The sequence below is a fragment of the Pieris rapae genome, chromosome 19 (genome assembly GCF_905147795.1).
Source record: "Pieris rapae chromosome 19, ilPieRapa1.1, whole genome shotgun sequence".
NCBI classification, from domain to species: domain Eukaryota; kingdom Metazoa; phylum Arthropoda; class Insecta; order Lepidoptera; family Pieridae; genus Pieris; species Pieris rapae.
The window spans coordinates 230,891-247,336 of record NC_059527.1 but is presented as its reverse complement, the minus strand read 5'-3'; the positions used below and the strand labels follow the sequence as shown (position 1 = coordinate 247,336).

The 16,446-nt window shown below is 34.6% G+C and overlaps 1 protein-coding gene across 1 annotated transcript; it reads right to left on the bottom strand.

The window, feature by feature from the left end:
• Positions 1-1,444: 1,444 nt before the first annotated feature.
• On the bottom strand, positions 1,445-10,314 carry LOC110997893 (transmembrane protease serine 9). The gene is made up of 10 exons (XM_045632469.1): positions 10,088-10,314; positions 9,746-10,013; positions 9,502-9,591; positions 9,220-9,410; positions 9,020-9,120; positions 2,833-3,046; positions 2,433-2,700; positions 2,239-2,328; positions 1,691-1,878; positions 1,445-1,605 (listed from the first exon to the last, which is right to left on the bottom strand). The coding sequence occupies exons 1-10, from the start codon at positions 10,304-10,306 to the stop codon at positions 1,501-1,503; spliced, it is 1,734 nt and encodes a 577-aa protein (XP_045488425.1). The 5' UTR covers positions 10,307-10,314; the 3' UTR covers positions 1,445-1,500.
• Positions 10,315-16,446: the final 6,132 nt, after the last annotated feature.

The window sequence follows — 16,446 nt, the reverse complement described above, 5'->3', positions numbered from 1 at the left end:
ATAAAAATAAGATTGATAAAGCGATTAATGGAATATTATTCCAAAAATTTTTAGTTAAATGTCTATAATGTGAAATAAAGTTTCACTTTTACCGTGGTTTCATAAAACCACACAACATTTTTTTAAATTTGTTTTAATTTTCTTATTATTAATAATGAATTATTATTATGATTACTATGTAGGTTAAGACAATTGTAAATACTGTATTTTTGTTTAATTAAAATAAAAGTTATTCTAAGGGCGCGTTGAGAATTGAACTGAAATTATAAACTGAATTGTGCCAACAAAAAAAACGCTTTAATTTCTTCTTGAAATTATATTGATTTTTTTAATGTATCAGGAGATATAAACGCTCTGGAGGCTCATCTGGTGTTGCTTTGCCAGAAGGCTTGCAATTTCATTGCTGGCCTTTTAAGAATTCTCAAAAGCGCTTTTCTTCAAGGACCCTAAGCCAGAACTTGGTTCGGAATTACTTCAGAGGACAGTTTGTTCCACATAGTGATGGCATGTAGCATGAACCTCCTTTAGAAAGGCTCAGGTGTGGAACGACTGACGTCGAGGTGATATGGATGGTATTTTGTCCGCACGACTCCTCTGCATCCGAGGATGGCGAGCCATAAAATGGTTAATGCTATAGAAGATGCAGAGAGATAACACATCTCTTCGCAACGCCAAGAGATGTGTTATCTCGCTCGAAATTCGTATTAGATTCCAATCGTTCTTCGTTGAATACGGTCATAAGTACGAAAAGTAAAGTCGATAAATCTACCCCAGTCTGAGACTCCACGTAGCAGAGTTTCGATTTCATACACATACACTTCAGTTTGTTGCGATACTCATCGACAACTGCCGGAGAATTACCATTAATACCATACCCCGCTAGTGTATCGCCAGTTCTGACACTGGGACTCGATTGCCTCTGCTAAAGGCGGCGAAAGCCGTACTTGCCGATAATCGCTAAACAGGTGGTGGCCCTCAAACATTAGGTGGTTGTTGCGTATGAATACTTAAGCTAACTGGGTACATTAAGCTCCGTGAACTTGCAAGCTTCACAACCGCAGACTTCCGCAAAAAAAAATTCTGCGGTAGGATCAACTCTGACCGTAATAAGGGAGCTTAAGTGCCTTTTAGTCGGAGGATAGAACCGCCGTTGGCTGACCGCTTTGTCTACCAGCCGACGCAACAGTTTGAAATCCGTTTGATCACGAATCGGCAACGGTGCAAGTTTGCAGCACCATCTTGGTTTTTGTATTGTATTGCCACAGGTAAACTCTACTATACTTAAATTCTAAAAACAAAACGGATTAGGTGTATCATCATTTATAATTGGAGTGCTAACTTTGAAAGTCGCGTAAAACATCAGCTGGCAATAAATTAACAGTCCTCGCTATGTATACCTACATAGGCCATCTCCTTTTTTGGTAGTTAGATTAATACCATGAAAATTTGTGATAAATGTTTTATTTAGTCATTCTTCAATTGAATCGTTTAATGTAGAATTTACATTCGCGAACGAATCCAGGAGTTGAATGAGGTGACTCTTGCGAAACCAGATGGTAAACCACGTTCGCAACCAGCAGCCGCACCGAAGGATGTCACTCCAATCTGTAGGAATGTCATTATTTAATCCTTATTTAAAGATTTCTTAATAATAAAATTGACATTTGAGAATTACTATGAAAATACTGACCACTGCATTGTTGAGGGTAAGGGGACCGCCAGAGTCACCGCTGCAAATGTTGCGGCTGGAACCGGCTACGCAGATAGTAGAGGCGACGACGGTTCTGGAGCCGTAGACCCGGGCACACTCCTGGTTAGTTATCACGGGCAGGGTGACGTGTCTCAGCACCTGGCTGTTTGTAATACCTCCCGAGCTTGCTGTGAATATGTTTCGAGTATAATTATTATTTATAGAAACGACCGATTCAATAATTTCTTTCAACATAAAATAACTCGATTATCACTATATCATTACCACTATTTCGTTTTTCATTTGTTAGACTTTTTGTTAGGTCTGTATTTTGCAGTAAATATTGCATTTATAAAAGGGCGTAGTAGTTTTAAAGTTAATTCTTAATTTCAATTCACGGCAGATTGCAGAGTTCTCCTTTTTAAGGTACCTGTACCTTAAAAAGCAAACACTCTTTGGAAGCAGCTGCCATTATTGTATTTCCGAACTGATGATCAAGAAAGAAATCGCATCCTAAAGATGCTGCTCATAGAAAATTATATACGTACAGTCACCGGTTCTTCCGAAGCCAATAGCTCTAGCTGTTGATCCGGCAAACTGGTTGCTTCCTGAGGCCAGGTTGATGCTCCGGATGTTGTCTAATTAAAAAAGTATTTAATATTTTTATTCTCTTCATACATATGCATATACATTTTACGTTTATAAAAAAATTCTAACGTTTAAATTATACTATTAAACTTACTGTTGAAACCAACGTTCTGGATAGTAATGACGGCGATATCATTTACGAGAGAGTCCATATTGTATGAGCCGTGCATTTGAACGCGGTTGCTGCTGATACGAACTCCGCCAGAGAAGAGACGAATAGATCCAAGCACTACAATGAGCGATGAGCCTCGGAACTGCCTTGTTTGCCAGCAGTGGGCAGCTGTCAGCACTCTGTTGCTGCTGATGAGAGTAGAACCGCAAACCGATTGACCGCCACCTACTAAGTTGACAAGTAAACCACCCTGCAAGAAATTATAGGATTCTAAATCGCTGATTGTTTATGGAGTAATTAAATAAGTAAAGTTAATAAATTTATAGTACAATACTTTAGTTTTAATGAAATCAATAGTTAAGTTAATCAATAATTAACTTACAAAAAAGGGGAACTGTCCAAGGCTTGCAGTGCTTCCACCGACAATTCTAGAGCCGTCGAAGTCCATGGCTTCTTCGGAGGCCTTGATGCGGGCAGCCTCCGGGATACCAATTTGTCCATGGTAGTCAGTAACTATGGGCTCATATTGCAATGGCGGAGCAGCCAGCGCTGCTGTGACTCCGAGGACTACCAAGAACAGTTTCATAGCTGCTGATTAGTGTTAATGGTTCGTGGACATTACAATCGCTTATATATGAGCAAAAATTTACAAAATATTGATAAGCCCTAATTCCTCAAGATTACTAGAGTAGTAGAACGCTATCAACTGAAAAGGGCTTAAATTTTGAATTTACTAGCCTTAGCCTGCGACTTTTTTTTTCTGCTGTTTTATTCATTTCGAAGCCTTTATTCTCTGTTATTCATAGGTAGCATTAATATTAGGCCCTTACACATGAAAATGACGTTTTGTCGTACTGGCCACTTTGATCTCAAATATCTCCTCTTAGGTTAGGATTTCCATTGTTAGCAGCTATTTACTCCTGCATTGGTCTTACGAAAACCATGATTCATATCATTTTCCCGTTTTGTTTTTTCTTTGTGTCACTCTATTTATAAAATATAATTATTTTATGAGTACGAGTACGAATTCCACCATGACACCAGCAAGTACCAGTGCTGCAAAAAAAGGCTCGTAGGATTAAAGACAAAAATTTTATAACGAATCCATCGCAAACTACTTCTGAGTGAGCTGCCGGCTGCGGTGTTAGTGACAAAACTGTATTAATCCACTTGAAGCAAATTAAGAAAAAAAGAAAAGAAGAAACGAATGGAGTGAAGCAAATCGACAACCGCGTGTATGTCTCGACTGCTACATTGCATTGAATTACTCAACTGGCACAATTATGAAGGGATTTAAAATCGAATCAGCTGTGAAGAAAAGGAACCATTGAACCCAGCCGAACCAAAAAAAACGCACGTATAAAACAGACGATAGTTTATAAATTAATAAATAATAATAATTATTATTATAAATTTGGTCCTTGTCGTAGTTCATAATGTTTTAAATATATGATTATGATAATTATTCCATTGTAAAAAGTCTAATACACAATAAAAACCATAGCGTAAATTCCAACTTAATAATTAACGTAATTTTTGTTAAAATTTTCTTATTGAAGCTTCTCAACCACCAAATGTACAATTGTGAGTTGCTGGAATTGAATTCCTGTATGCCAGGAGTGTTGTATTCCATGCAAGACAGGTAAGGCTATTGAACTAAAATCTCTAGAATTAATTAATAATATTCAATTAATTAAACATAATTTTTATTATAAAGCACTAATGGGTTTTTCCACAAAAATGATATGATAATAATAATCAGAGGCATTTGTTACGGTTATCTAATTTAGATAATATTCAATCAAATAATTGCAGTAATTACGTAAAAAATGAAGAGTTTTTTTTAAATATACATATAAAAGATTTTTCATTAAAATTAATAAACAAACAAACTTCTTTGTTATAACAAGTGCGTAGACATCTAGCATTCACACATAAACAATGAAATCTGTCTTCTCAACACGGTTTCCCTTTTATATGTAAATGACCATTAAATTAATAAACCTACTAAAATTATTAAACAAAAAAATAATTTAACGAAATTAAAAAATGTTTACAACTATTCCCTTTCAAATCTGGCATGTAATTTGGCAGTACACAATTATATTGAATTTCTTGTTTCTGTTCAAATTGCACTTATTTCATTATATTATATTTATGTTAGTTGTAAAAGTTAATTATATCTGAACTAGATATATTGGTAACATGCTATTCATGCACTCAAAAGAAATCCCTAGAATTAACGCCTATTTAATAAATTTTATATAATTATCAATTCATTTTCTGCGTATTTAAGTTATTAATTAAATATATGGACACATACACGGACAAATTATAATACATTTTATCGCATAAGTAAATAGACAACATCGGTGAATATGCAAAACATCATTTTATTTATTCAATGTGACGAGGTATTTCAACGTCTACGCGGCAGAGAACTTCGATGTATCTTTCGCGCGTATTATAATTTCGTCGTTATTTGCGCGCCTTGTAAATGGACTTCTGGGGCAGCTGTTAAGTACTTTTAATGTGATAGAGCTTAAAATAAAATTTAAATTATTTTCTATTGCATTTGACGTGCTACATTTTTCACGTTAGTATATACCACTGTGGTTTTGAGGAATCTGTAGCCAAATAGCACTGAATATTTAGTGTCTTCTTCCTAAACAATATATTTGTATATCGAAGCCGGTTCGATGAAAAGGTAATTTCATCACATATAAATAAATTGAAAGCCCTTGTTAAAAGTAAATTAATTAATAAAGCCTTTTATAAATGTGACAAGTTATTAATTCAAACAATTTGTATTAATAACTTGGCGGTTGAAAAGAGTGGCGGAAAGTTTCTTGCCAGTTCTTCTTACCCGCTCTACGCCCTTGACTTGCGATCTGGTTGTAAATGTAAATTTACAATTAATTTAATTTGTTTTTTTGACGTTCAAAAGTGTACATGTTTACCTATATGAATAAAGATATTTTGATTTGATTTGATACTCCTACACCTTTTTAATACAATTATTTTTAATATTTTAAATAAATTCTCCTTGCACAAAGACATCATATTATAACATTACCATCAAACAAAACTTAAGGCTAGTTTACTAAAACGGATATTTAACATTTGAAAGTGTCCATTAACACTACTTACTGTATCTAGGGGAAGATACTCTGTTCATGTGTACCTTTTTCCACTTACCACTGCAATTAACACTGACGTGCACGAAATCTCCTTTTTAAATCGAATAATTCACAATTAGCCCTTTAAATTTATGGTACAGCCGATGTACCATTTCTTGCATCCATTCCTGGGTGTCTGAGCGTCCCATCAGTCATCAGTCATCGTCCCATAATAATGTATTAATATATAAAATAATAGTTAATGAAATAATTTATAATTATTACGTTTTAAATAATTTATAATTATTAAGTTAAATTTTAATAGAATTTCAACAGTTGCGGTTTCTTGAAATGGAATGATCGTCAGTCAACATGGGCCAAACATCTTCGAAGGTTTCTATAAAACTCCTCTAACACATACACGCTCTAACTTGTCAGATTATTCACAGTGTTTAGTGTTTTTCAGGCCCATTGCAGTATTCCTTATTCTAGCCGTGCCCAGTCACTGTTCAAACGCTTATAAATAAGCATCGTATATTTAATAACTAGGCTAAGATTGCTCGATTGTATCGCAATCATTTGTTTAGATTTGTATAATCATGTAGGAATACTACATCCATCTGAAGAAACACTTATTACATACCTTTAGTAAAAACAAAGATTCAGATATTCAGATAGATACCTACCTCGCAGAAAACTTTATTTATATACCTATATGAATAAAGTTTAACAAGTACACATTTGAAGGTCAGAAAAGAAGTTAAATTAATTATTATATCATTACAGTTTACTACCAGTTCGCAAGACAAGGGCGTAGAGTGGGCAAGAAGAACTGGCAAGAAACTGGATTAAAGACTGGGAACTAGATAGTTTAATTAAATAATCGAAAGTTATAATTCAAATATTTAATATGATATTTACAATAAAGGTATAAAAAGCGCTTCTGTTTCTGAAAGAAACTCTGACTGAGCAAAAACGGCATGAGATGCGAAATTGTCAACACCAAGAACTAAAAGGGTTAGAATTATTTAGGAGTGTGGAAATGACTTGCGAAAAAAAGTACTCAGTACTATTAGTACTTTTTGCTACTTAATTAAAACCAGGCGCCACTAACAGAGTGGAAGACGACACAAGAGGAAAACGCATGGCTCGTAGACCTGGTTGAAATAAGAAATAATTCTATGGTTTTACCGACCATATATTATATACGAAAGTGAAATATTTAACTGTTATTAAATTTTTTGTTTCCTTTTTTAAATTGTCAATTTTTTGAGTAAACATAATGTGCTGTTCCTCCAACCTAAACGAAGGCGCCAGTGACTAAGGTCGAGTAGTTGTCAGTAACTGTCCTTCCATCTTCTACCACAACTGTCGTGAAATGACCTTTCCGACCAAATGACTCAATCATCTTATTTCCTGAATTCAATTCAAATCAAATCAAAATATCTTTATTCATCTAGGTAAACAAGTACACTTATGAACGTCAAAAAAATAAAATAATTGTAAATTTACATTTACTACCAGTTCGCAAGTCAAGAGCGGAAAGCGGGCAAGAAGAACTGGCAAGAAAATTTAAGCCACTCTTTTTCAATCGCCAAGTTTTTAATAGAAATTGTTTGAACTCGACATTGTCTTCACATATAATTATTTAACTACATATTAGCTTTGTTGTTCGGTAAGCCCACAACGAAAGTCAAAATAAATCATTAACCGAAAATTTCCTCGCGCTAGGTTCATTTTCACGTGTAACAAGAGTTTTAGAGTTGTTGCCAATTCATAAAAAAAATGACAATAACCTAACTAGTGTTAGGTTACATAATTCGCGGTTTAAATTTTTATATTTGTGTTGTATAATTGTTCCTTTAGTTTTTAATATTTCACTCAATATTATCAATGTATCGTATCGAACATCGGCAACAGAAGAGTATAATATATAGTATAGCACACAAAGTATGAAATTGAGACATGTATTCTTTATAATTTTATCTGTTATGTGTGATTTCTCGTCGACATTACCTTTTTCGGCGAATTTAGGTAACATCATTTTGAAAGTTGATACAGAGTGGACTTGCATCAAGACTGTGTAGAACTGTCTTTAGTTATTCCCATATAATTGCTTTGATTTCGGCAAACAGTATGTCGAGTCGAGAAAACTAGTTCCATATGATACAGCACATTGGTTACAATTTTCAATTCAATTAATGGAAGGTCGCCTAAACAATACCGGTTTAGAAGAGTGGCTCGCGGTTCAATATAGAACACTATCGCCTTAAGATTTTTAGTGTAGTCTTGGAATATAAGTTTCATTAATAAACCTTCTACTATAGCCAACTTATTAACCATATCCCTGAACTATGTATCCACTACAAAATATGGCACCATCCATCGTGCGTTTAGCTGCGCACCATCACTATGTGGTAAACAGCTGCCAACTGCAATATTTCTGTACCAATTCAACTTAGGCAACGCACTTGCCAGCACTCTGGCATTGTGAGTCTATCGGCGGCTGTATGCCTTAACATCCAATGAGCCTCCTGCCCGCTTGATCCTGTTATATTTAAGAAAAACCTACATGCATATGCTTGAAATGCTTCAAAATATTATTAAGTAAGGCGGTCGGAACACACAACACGTTTTGATGTTTTCTTTCATAAAATTAGTAAGTAATGTAAATGTTATGTTGATTCCCTTTCACTAATGTTGCAAAATTAAAAGGTTTTAGATACTTTTAATTAACAACAAATTTTATCCAGTATTTTTTTTTCTTCTTACTTATGGAAGCAGCAAAGGATAGGCCATACTTTGCTGCCCTAGACGTTGAAACTTTTAATTTTTAACAACTAGGTTTAAGACTCGAAACTTTTTGATCTAAGAATAGTCTAATAATAGTACGCGTACTCCAGAGATCAGCAGAAGAAAAAGAAGGGACGCTAGGGCGAGGCAGAGATGTCATACACCCAAGCGTGAAGTCTCCATTGATATTATTTGAAGTAGGTTTAAAGACATTTATTCTCACAATAGATATTAGTCACTTACATGAGAACACTTATATGCTAACGTTACAATTTGAAAAAAAAATCCTTAGTAGAATTTGAATGAATTTTCATTTCCGGAGATTGGGATCACTCAATAGATGGTCTTTTAATCTTAATTTAAATATTGCTAGGCTGCCTGCACTTTTTAAATTTGTGGGAGTCTATTATGCCGCGGTAGAAGAAGTCAAATAGGCCTTGACTCTATTTACATCGATATCGGGAGGTACCGACACCCAGAGATTTCAGCGATTCGTATTGCTGCTGTTCTCATGCTAGTATATACATATAATGTAGTAAATATATAATTTTAACTGCTGCTTCAAAGAAACACAGACTGGCTGTTGACAAATCTCATTTATTTCAAAACGTATTAATTTTATAAAATAAATAGATTAATTGTAAACATTTTTATTACAAACGAGCGCTGATCCAAGAGTTGAATGATGTTACCCTAGCGAAACCAGCAGGGAAACCTCGTTGACAACCGGCGGCGGCACCGAAAGATGTAATACCAATCTGTTAGAAAAAAAATAGCAATTAACACAACGAATAAGAAATATATACTTAAGAAAAGTATAAAATCGGCGACAGCAAAGTCGACTACATAAGACTTACCAGTTGGTTGTTGGCCACAAGAGGACCACCAGAGTCACCTCCACAAGTACTGCGGCCGTTACCTCCAGAGACACAGATAGTGGAGGAAATGACGGGACCGGAACCGTAAACTGCAGCGCAGTCCGCATTAGAGATGACAGGAAGGGTGACATGCCTCAATTGCTGGCTGGTAGTGATTCCTCCCGACCAAGCTAAATGATTAACATAAACGTGTCATTCTTAAAAAATTAACGCAGTAAAATCTCTTAAATTTTTGTCAGATTAATAAAATGGTTAACTTACAGTCACCAGTTCTTCCGAAACCACAGGCCTGCGCTTGCACTCCAACGAAGGCGTTGTTGCCACTCGCGAGGTTAATAGGACGAATCACATCTGAAAAATTTTGTTTATTATTGTCTTATTTTTTGTGTTTACGTGACGTAATTAACAATGCGTTGGGACTCGAAATATCGAGCTATACAAGTCTTGTAAGAAAATCTCAAAAGTGTATTACAGAAGTTTTATGTAAATTAATAATTTTACTCACTATTGGTGTTCACGTTGGGAAGGACAATGACAGCCACGTCGTTATGGAGAGCTTGCATGTTGTAGCTTTCGTGCAAAATAAAGTTGCTAGAAGTGATACGGACACCGCCTGAGAACAGCAGTTGAGAGCCAAGAACTATGATAGAACTTCTTCCTTGGTGGCGCTCCGTACGCCAGCAGTGAGCAGCTGTCACAGCGCGATTGGTAGTAACGAGAGAGGATCCACAAACGGATTGTCCACCGGTGGTCAAAGTGACAAGTAGGCCTCCCTGGTTTAAAAGTAAATCAGAATTAGAAGTAATTTCTTTGTGTCATTTTATTATAGTTTATCAAAGAGTCTTACAAAGTATGGAAACTGTCCAAGGCTGGCCAGGGATCCTCCAGCTATTCTGGAGCCGTCGAAATCAGAGGCAGCCTCGGCGGCCTTGATGCGTGCGGCCTCAGGAATACCGATCTGCCCATGGTAGTCGGTAACGATCTCTTGGAACTGGGGAGGGGCAGCTAAAGCCGCAGTGACTCCGAGGACTACCAGAAACAGCTTCATTGTTCTATTATGCTGCATCAAACTGTCATGTTGCCTTATATACACAAAGGATAAGCCAGATAATTAATTGATCGATAATAGTTGGGATTAATCTTATCAATCCTTACCTTCATATTAATAGCACAATTACAACGTTGTCTGCATGTTATAGCATTTAGTTTTTTCAGTTAATATTTTTATAGGCGAGATAGCAATCATTCCACACATGACAAGCCAATATGAGCCCTTTAGTTTTTTCCAGGCTCATAAATTGTAATACATATAAGATTATTTATTATAGCGGTGAAATGTTGGAGAGACTGGGGCTGCATGTGCAAAATAACCACACTCGTTGTAGGCGATTGCAATGCTGGCAGTGCCTCGGGCGCGGACAAATTTACTCAGGGAAGCACCATTTACGCGTGTCTTGCGTGTGACCCACAATTATAAAATATTGTTGTTGTATGTTAACATTATGTTTTTAGTTTAGTTTCTTTTGTATTAGTATTAAGTTACAGTAAAAATAGAAAATAAGGAAAAATAAATAATTGTTTTTGATAATGAGCAAAAAGTAGACTACACTTTAAAGTGGCACTTAGATTTAAGATTAATAATCTGCTAAGTTAGTTTTATGTTACCGTCGCAATCCTACAGCACCCCAGTTTTATGTTAGTTATATACGTTTAAGCAGTTTCATTTAACATTAATTTGAGCATCCCTTCTACAACCGCGACCGAATTAACCTCTTGTCTCAAGATAGAGATAAACAGACAGAGTATTAACTTAAACTTCTATTGTACTCATACGTCCATTATTATTGTTATACTTAAAACCTCTTAGTTTTTATGATTTTGTCAACAGTAAAAAAAATAATCTGTTTAAAAAAAAACATCAACAATTATTAATTATTATAAATGTGTAAGCTTAGCTAGGTTATCAAATAATAAAATCTAGTTTCAAGTTAATCTAGTGTATCAATTAAACACGAGTAAGTATTAAAAATATATTTTTATCTTAATTCATATTTTTATAAAGATAACGGGTTTTTCCAATTTAATTTTACGCGATTTTTAGTGCAGTTATATCTTATCCAAATTAATCACTTCTATGATTTCCTGTGAAATCATTTTGTGCGGTGGCTATTTGAGCTGTGGTCGGGAATCTTATACTGACTGTTTATTAATTAGTAATTAAATATCAGTCGTGTTTTAATTTCGACTCGACTCAATATTACTTTGTTCTCATATAACTATAAAGTTAAGAGTGCGGGAACTTTACCGTATATTGCTCAACTTTAATATTCAAAGTTTACGAGAGCGAACGTTCTGTGCAAAACAAGAAGTCATCATTTGTAATAATATATTTTAACATATACATAAAGCATGTGGAGTCATGGATTAATAAAATATGACAAATTGCTACATGTTAAATAGATTAAGAAGTAGGAATAATTTGCTTTAATATCAATCTCTCAATGTAAGTTGAAGTATGTTGTGTTTGTTTGTTAATTTGGTTTATTCTTGTTAATCTTAGAATAAAAACACAAGATTTGATATATTCGATAAACTACTTTTTTAATGTGCAAGTGCCAAATAAATTTATTCTATAATTATTTTGTTATTTGTTTATAAAATTATTTTGTTATCTGTATATTTGGGATTGTTTTAAGAATCTTATAAAACTACTAGCTGACCCGGCGAACTTTGTTCCGCCTTAATGGCAATAAATAAGCAGTTTGGGTTTTTTTATTGGAAAAAATACAAAAAAATTAAATACCTACATTAATCATTCATTATTATTTCTGTATTTTAGTACATAGGTTGCTCTTCACTTAAGTACCATGTGATACACGACATTTTTTGTTTTATTATCAGGCGCAAAAACAAACAACGCTGATGGTCTTCCGACCCGTGAACATGCCACGTATAATTGACCATGGGAAAAACATGAATGTTCTAGATTTAAACCACAAACTTTTAAGGATTGGCCTTGTGATTTGTTGATGGTCATGGCAAATGCAAGACGTATCGGAAATTGAAGTCTTTTAAATTCAAACGGCATATCGGTTGGGATCATCGGGATCCTCGGAATAAGAACTTCCTCACCTTTGAATTTTCCTATCATTATCGTAGCGTAAATTACATTGTTCTTCAATTTTCTAACCACCAAACGCATACCATTATGTAGTTCAGGTCATCTACATCTTTATTCTTTTTCTTCTTTTTTATCAGTAAGCAATGTAACTCTCATGTTTGTTGTCAGCTGCAGTTTCGTCACATAGCGCCATAGATTTGACGATTTGAGGCAAGCGTTTATTTCGTCGACAGCCGTAGATCTTGGAATTACTGGCAGTATTTGGCGGAAATCGCCAGACAGTAAAATCATTGCTCCTCCAAAACATCTCGATTCATTGCGTAAATCTTTTAATGTTCGGTTAAGTGCTTCCAATGCACGTTTATGCGCCATTGTGCATTCGTCCCAGATGATGATTTTCGATGCCGCTAAAACTTTGGCCATTGCTGAGTGTTTTGCAATATTACACGTTGGTTCTCCAATAGTTTGAAGATTTAACGGTAATTTTAATTCTGAATGAGCCGTACGGCATCTTTCTAACAATGTGGCTGCTATTTCAGAAGAAGCAACTGCAACCGCTATGTTGGATCTCGCCCGAACAGTTGCTAAAACTAATGACATGAGGAATGTCTTGCCAGTTCCACCAAGGGCATCTAGGAAATATAAACCACCATTTTCATCATCGTTTGCCTTCATTAAAGTATCATAAACTTCCTTTTGTTGGTATTTCAACAGGGGTACATTCGTTTGAACTACTAAATCTAATTCCTGGTGATCATATTCACGTTCCCGTTCCAATACTCGATTAAATGCGTCATTCGACAACAACAACAAATAGAAACATTCATCATTCTTTGGATGAACTGTATACATACGACAATACCGAGTTTTATAGTTCTCTTCACTGTTTATACGAATGGGCAATAGCACTATCATTATAATTAAATTGTAAATTGTAAAAATAATTAAACGTATTTATTTAATAGAAATATTTTGAATATTGATTTCTTACAAATATCAAATTGTCATATATACGTCATTACATAGCTGTCATTATACGTCAATTACATAGCTATCATTTGCGTTTTATTATTCCAAGTCTGATTCTTATTTGTTATACCACTTTTTATAGTGACTGACGTTTCATGTCAAGTCCCACAGGAACGCTGTCGAACGGGATAAAAAGTATCCTATGTCCGTCTCCTGGCTCTAAGCTACCTCCATACCAATTTTCACTCAAATCTGTTCTTTCGTTCTTGAGTTATAAGTGGTGTAACTAACACGACTTTCTTTTATATATATAGATAAATTTCTGACGTGAATCGGTTCACGATTAGTATATATTTTAAAAATAGAAACTACATATAATAAATATGAAATATTTTACAAACTCGAAAAGTTTTAAATTTTTAGCTTAGTCAACATCAATTTCAAAGAATATACATTGCTTAGTAGTTGTTGTGCATTAATAAACAATGTAAGCTATTGTCTTAAATGCCTCAACTTAAAAACATTGCTTGCGCCACAATAAGTAGCTTCAATGCTACTTCGTCGTAAGTTCGTCACAGCTTTACGTATATTATGCAGTGTACTCGCAAGGAGTAATTGACTTGCAACTTACAATAAAACTTGCCTTGCCGACATGAAAGCTAAACGATGGGGTTTAATTCAGACAAAACTGCGAACAAAATAGACAGAATTATAACGAACTAGCGGATCCGACAGACATTGTCTTGTATTAACAATGAATATGGATTTAGAATTGGTAACTAAAAAATATTTTCATAAACAGAGTGTTTATTATTCTAATGCTTTATGATATTATACATCATTCTTTGTTTGTTTTTCTGGTCATCTGCAAATTCAAAAAAAACTATTGTATTCTTCTTTATAACCAAGTATACCAAATGTTATGTAACAAAACAAAACAAAAAAAATCCATATTTATATAACATTTCAATATTAGGCGTTACATCTGAACTAACGGTGATATGCACTAATGGTAGGGGAGCCCACGATGCTAAATGGGGATTTACTCGAGCGTCGTGGAGACCTATTGGGTTGCAAAGCTTAGATGATAAGAAGAATAAAATGTTATATGATATATACCTTTTCATCGGTGGGGAAAGCGGCTATAGATGTTTAAATATGTAAAAAAAAACTGTTGCATGGACATACTCGAGCGCGTCAGATATTGATAGCATCAATGTCCTACGTATTTTTAATAATGTACGTATGTTAATCTGATCATTTGCATGATGGGGGTGGTTGTACGTAAGGGTTAAAAATGAAAAAAAAAAAATTTAATCGAGCGCGTCAGATTTTCTAAGGGGGTGTTAAATGCACCAAAAAAAAGCTCTCATTCAATAATCTGACGATTTCGATCTGACGCAAACTCGCAGCCATTATTATAATGTGCAAAAAAAATTCGCCATTTTGAAATACTCGAGCGCGTCAGATTAAGATATATATGGTTCAGATTTATATTCTAAACGTACTGTCTCATAATCTGACGATTATCTAGAGGGATTTGCCTGATCTGACAAAAAAAATATTAGAAAAACGGTTCACCCTAAAGGCCATCCTTGCAATTCCATTCCTGGGCGCTTAAAATTGTACTTATGAGCTCGCTGAGCTCAAAGAAATAATATTTCTATGCGTTTGAGTTCTCCCAGCTCGAAAGTCTGATAGAAGTTTCATAGAACACTATTTTTGAAATTTTCAAACCCCAATAACTTTTGAATGGATCAAGCAATTTTCCCGCGGTTGACGGCGATCGACGCATTTTTTAATCTCTAATTATTTAATTTCATCAAAAACGATAATCCGATATGAAATGTCGAAGTTATGTGATAGAAACACTTTTTTCGGTTTTCTTTCGTTCACGATATCTCTCGAACAAATCAACCGATTTTGACCAGTTTGGTGGCGATCGACGTCGTTTTTCAAGCTTAAAGGTGGATTAGTTTATTTAAGTTGATGGATAAAGCCGTTTAAAAGTTATTGCAAAAACACACTTTCAAAAAAACAAATTGTTATTTTTTTAGATTTTTCAAAATTTCTCAAAATCTATTGGTCCGAATCGGTTCAAATTCACATGAAATCTAATTTTGAGGGAAACGCGGAGAAGGAAATGTAGGCATCACGCAGCTGCACGCGTTTATCGCACGAACTTTATCGACGAAATTTTGTTATTTCGGCTTGCGGAAATCGTCAGATCATATATTTTTCAATATTCTTGAATTATTTCATTCAAAATAAAAAAAAAATTAGCTACGCTCGAGAATGTCAAGATGACGATTTTTTTTTACAACTTTGCTGCTCTCCCCTCTCTTTACGTCACTCTCAAATTGTCAGATTAGTGGAATATACACTTTTTAGGATGTGATTAACTCACACTACCTTAATCTGACGCGCTCGAGAATGTCTGATGATCAATTTTTTTTTACTAATCTGATCCTGTATCCTTCACGGGCGGCCTTATATATGGGCCTCATATTTGGTGGAGGTACTTAACCGGGTACAAGGTATCCCCCTGTATATTAATCTGCCGCGCTTGAGTAAATCCCGAAATCCCCTCTTGGGCTCCCCTACTATAAGAAATTCATTTTTTGTTAGAAATCATAAATTAATTATTTTATCTGTATTTTACAAATATATAAACTGCGATCGAAGCTTTTGTTTTCAACAATATTCATTTTTCTTACATTCTCTTTGACGATGTTTGCAGCAAGCATTATGTCAAACGCCATAAGGTTACATAAAAAAGTTAGAATTGGAAAATCGAATTGGAAAAAAAATTGCTATCGTAACAAAAGTCAGGATTACTTAATGTGGTGGCTAAGTATTCTTTAATTTTCTTATTTTCCGCGCAATTTCCATACTTTTTTGTTATAAGAATAAAAGATTTAAATGGACACTATTTTGTATTTTCATTACATCGTGACCTCAAAGATGCTTGTCACACATTGTCATGGCTAATATAACGATTTCGTTAGGCTTAGAAATGTAAGAATACCATCTAATAGTTGGAACTTGTATAAATTGAGACGCAGCTTTAAATTATTTTAGCTCTTAAGCATCGTGTCTGAAACTGGAGGTACAGA

Excerpts from the sequence above, each read along its gene's own strand:
- LOC110997893 (XM_045632469.1), bottom strand. The coding sequence starts at position 10,306 with ATGCAGCATAATAGAACAATGAAGCTGTTTCTGGTAGTCCTCGGAGTC. Across the intron at positions 2,329-2,432 it reads CCAGAACGTTGGTTTCAACA|ACAACATCCGGAGCATCAAC; the intron begins GTAAGTTTAATA and ends TTTTTTAATTAG. Across the intron at positions 1,879-2,238 it reads CTTCGGAAGAACCGGTGACT|CAAGCTCGGGAGGTATTACA; the intron begins GTACGTATATAA and ends ACATATTCACAG.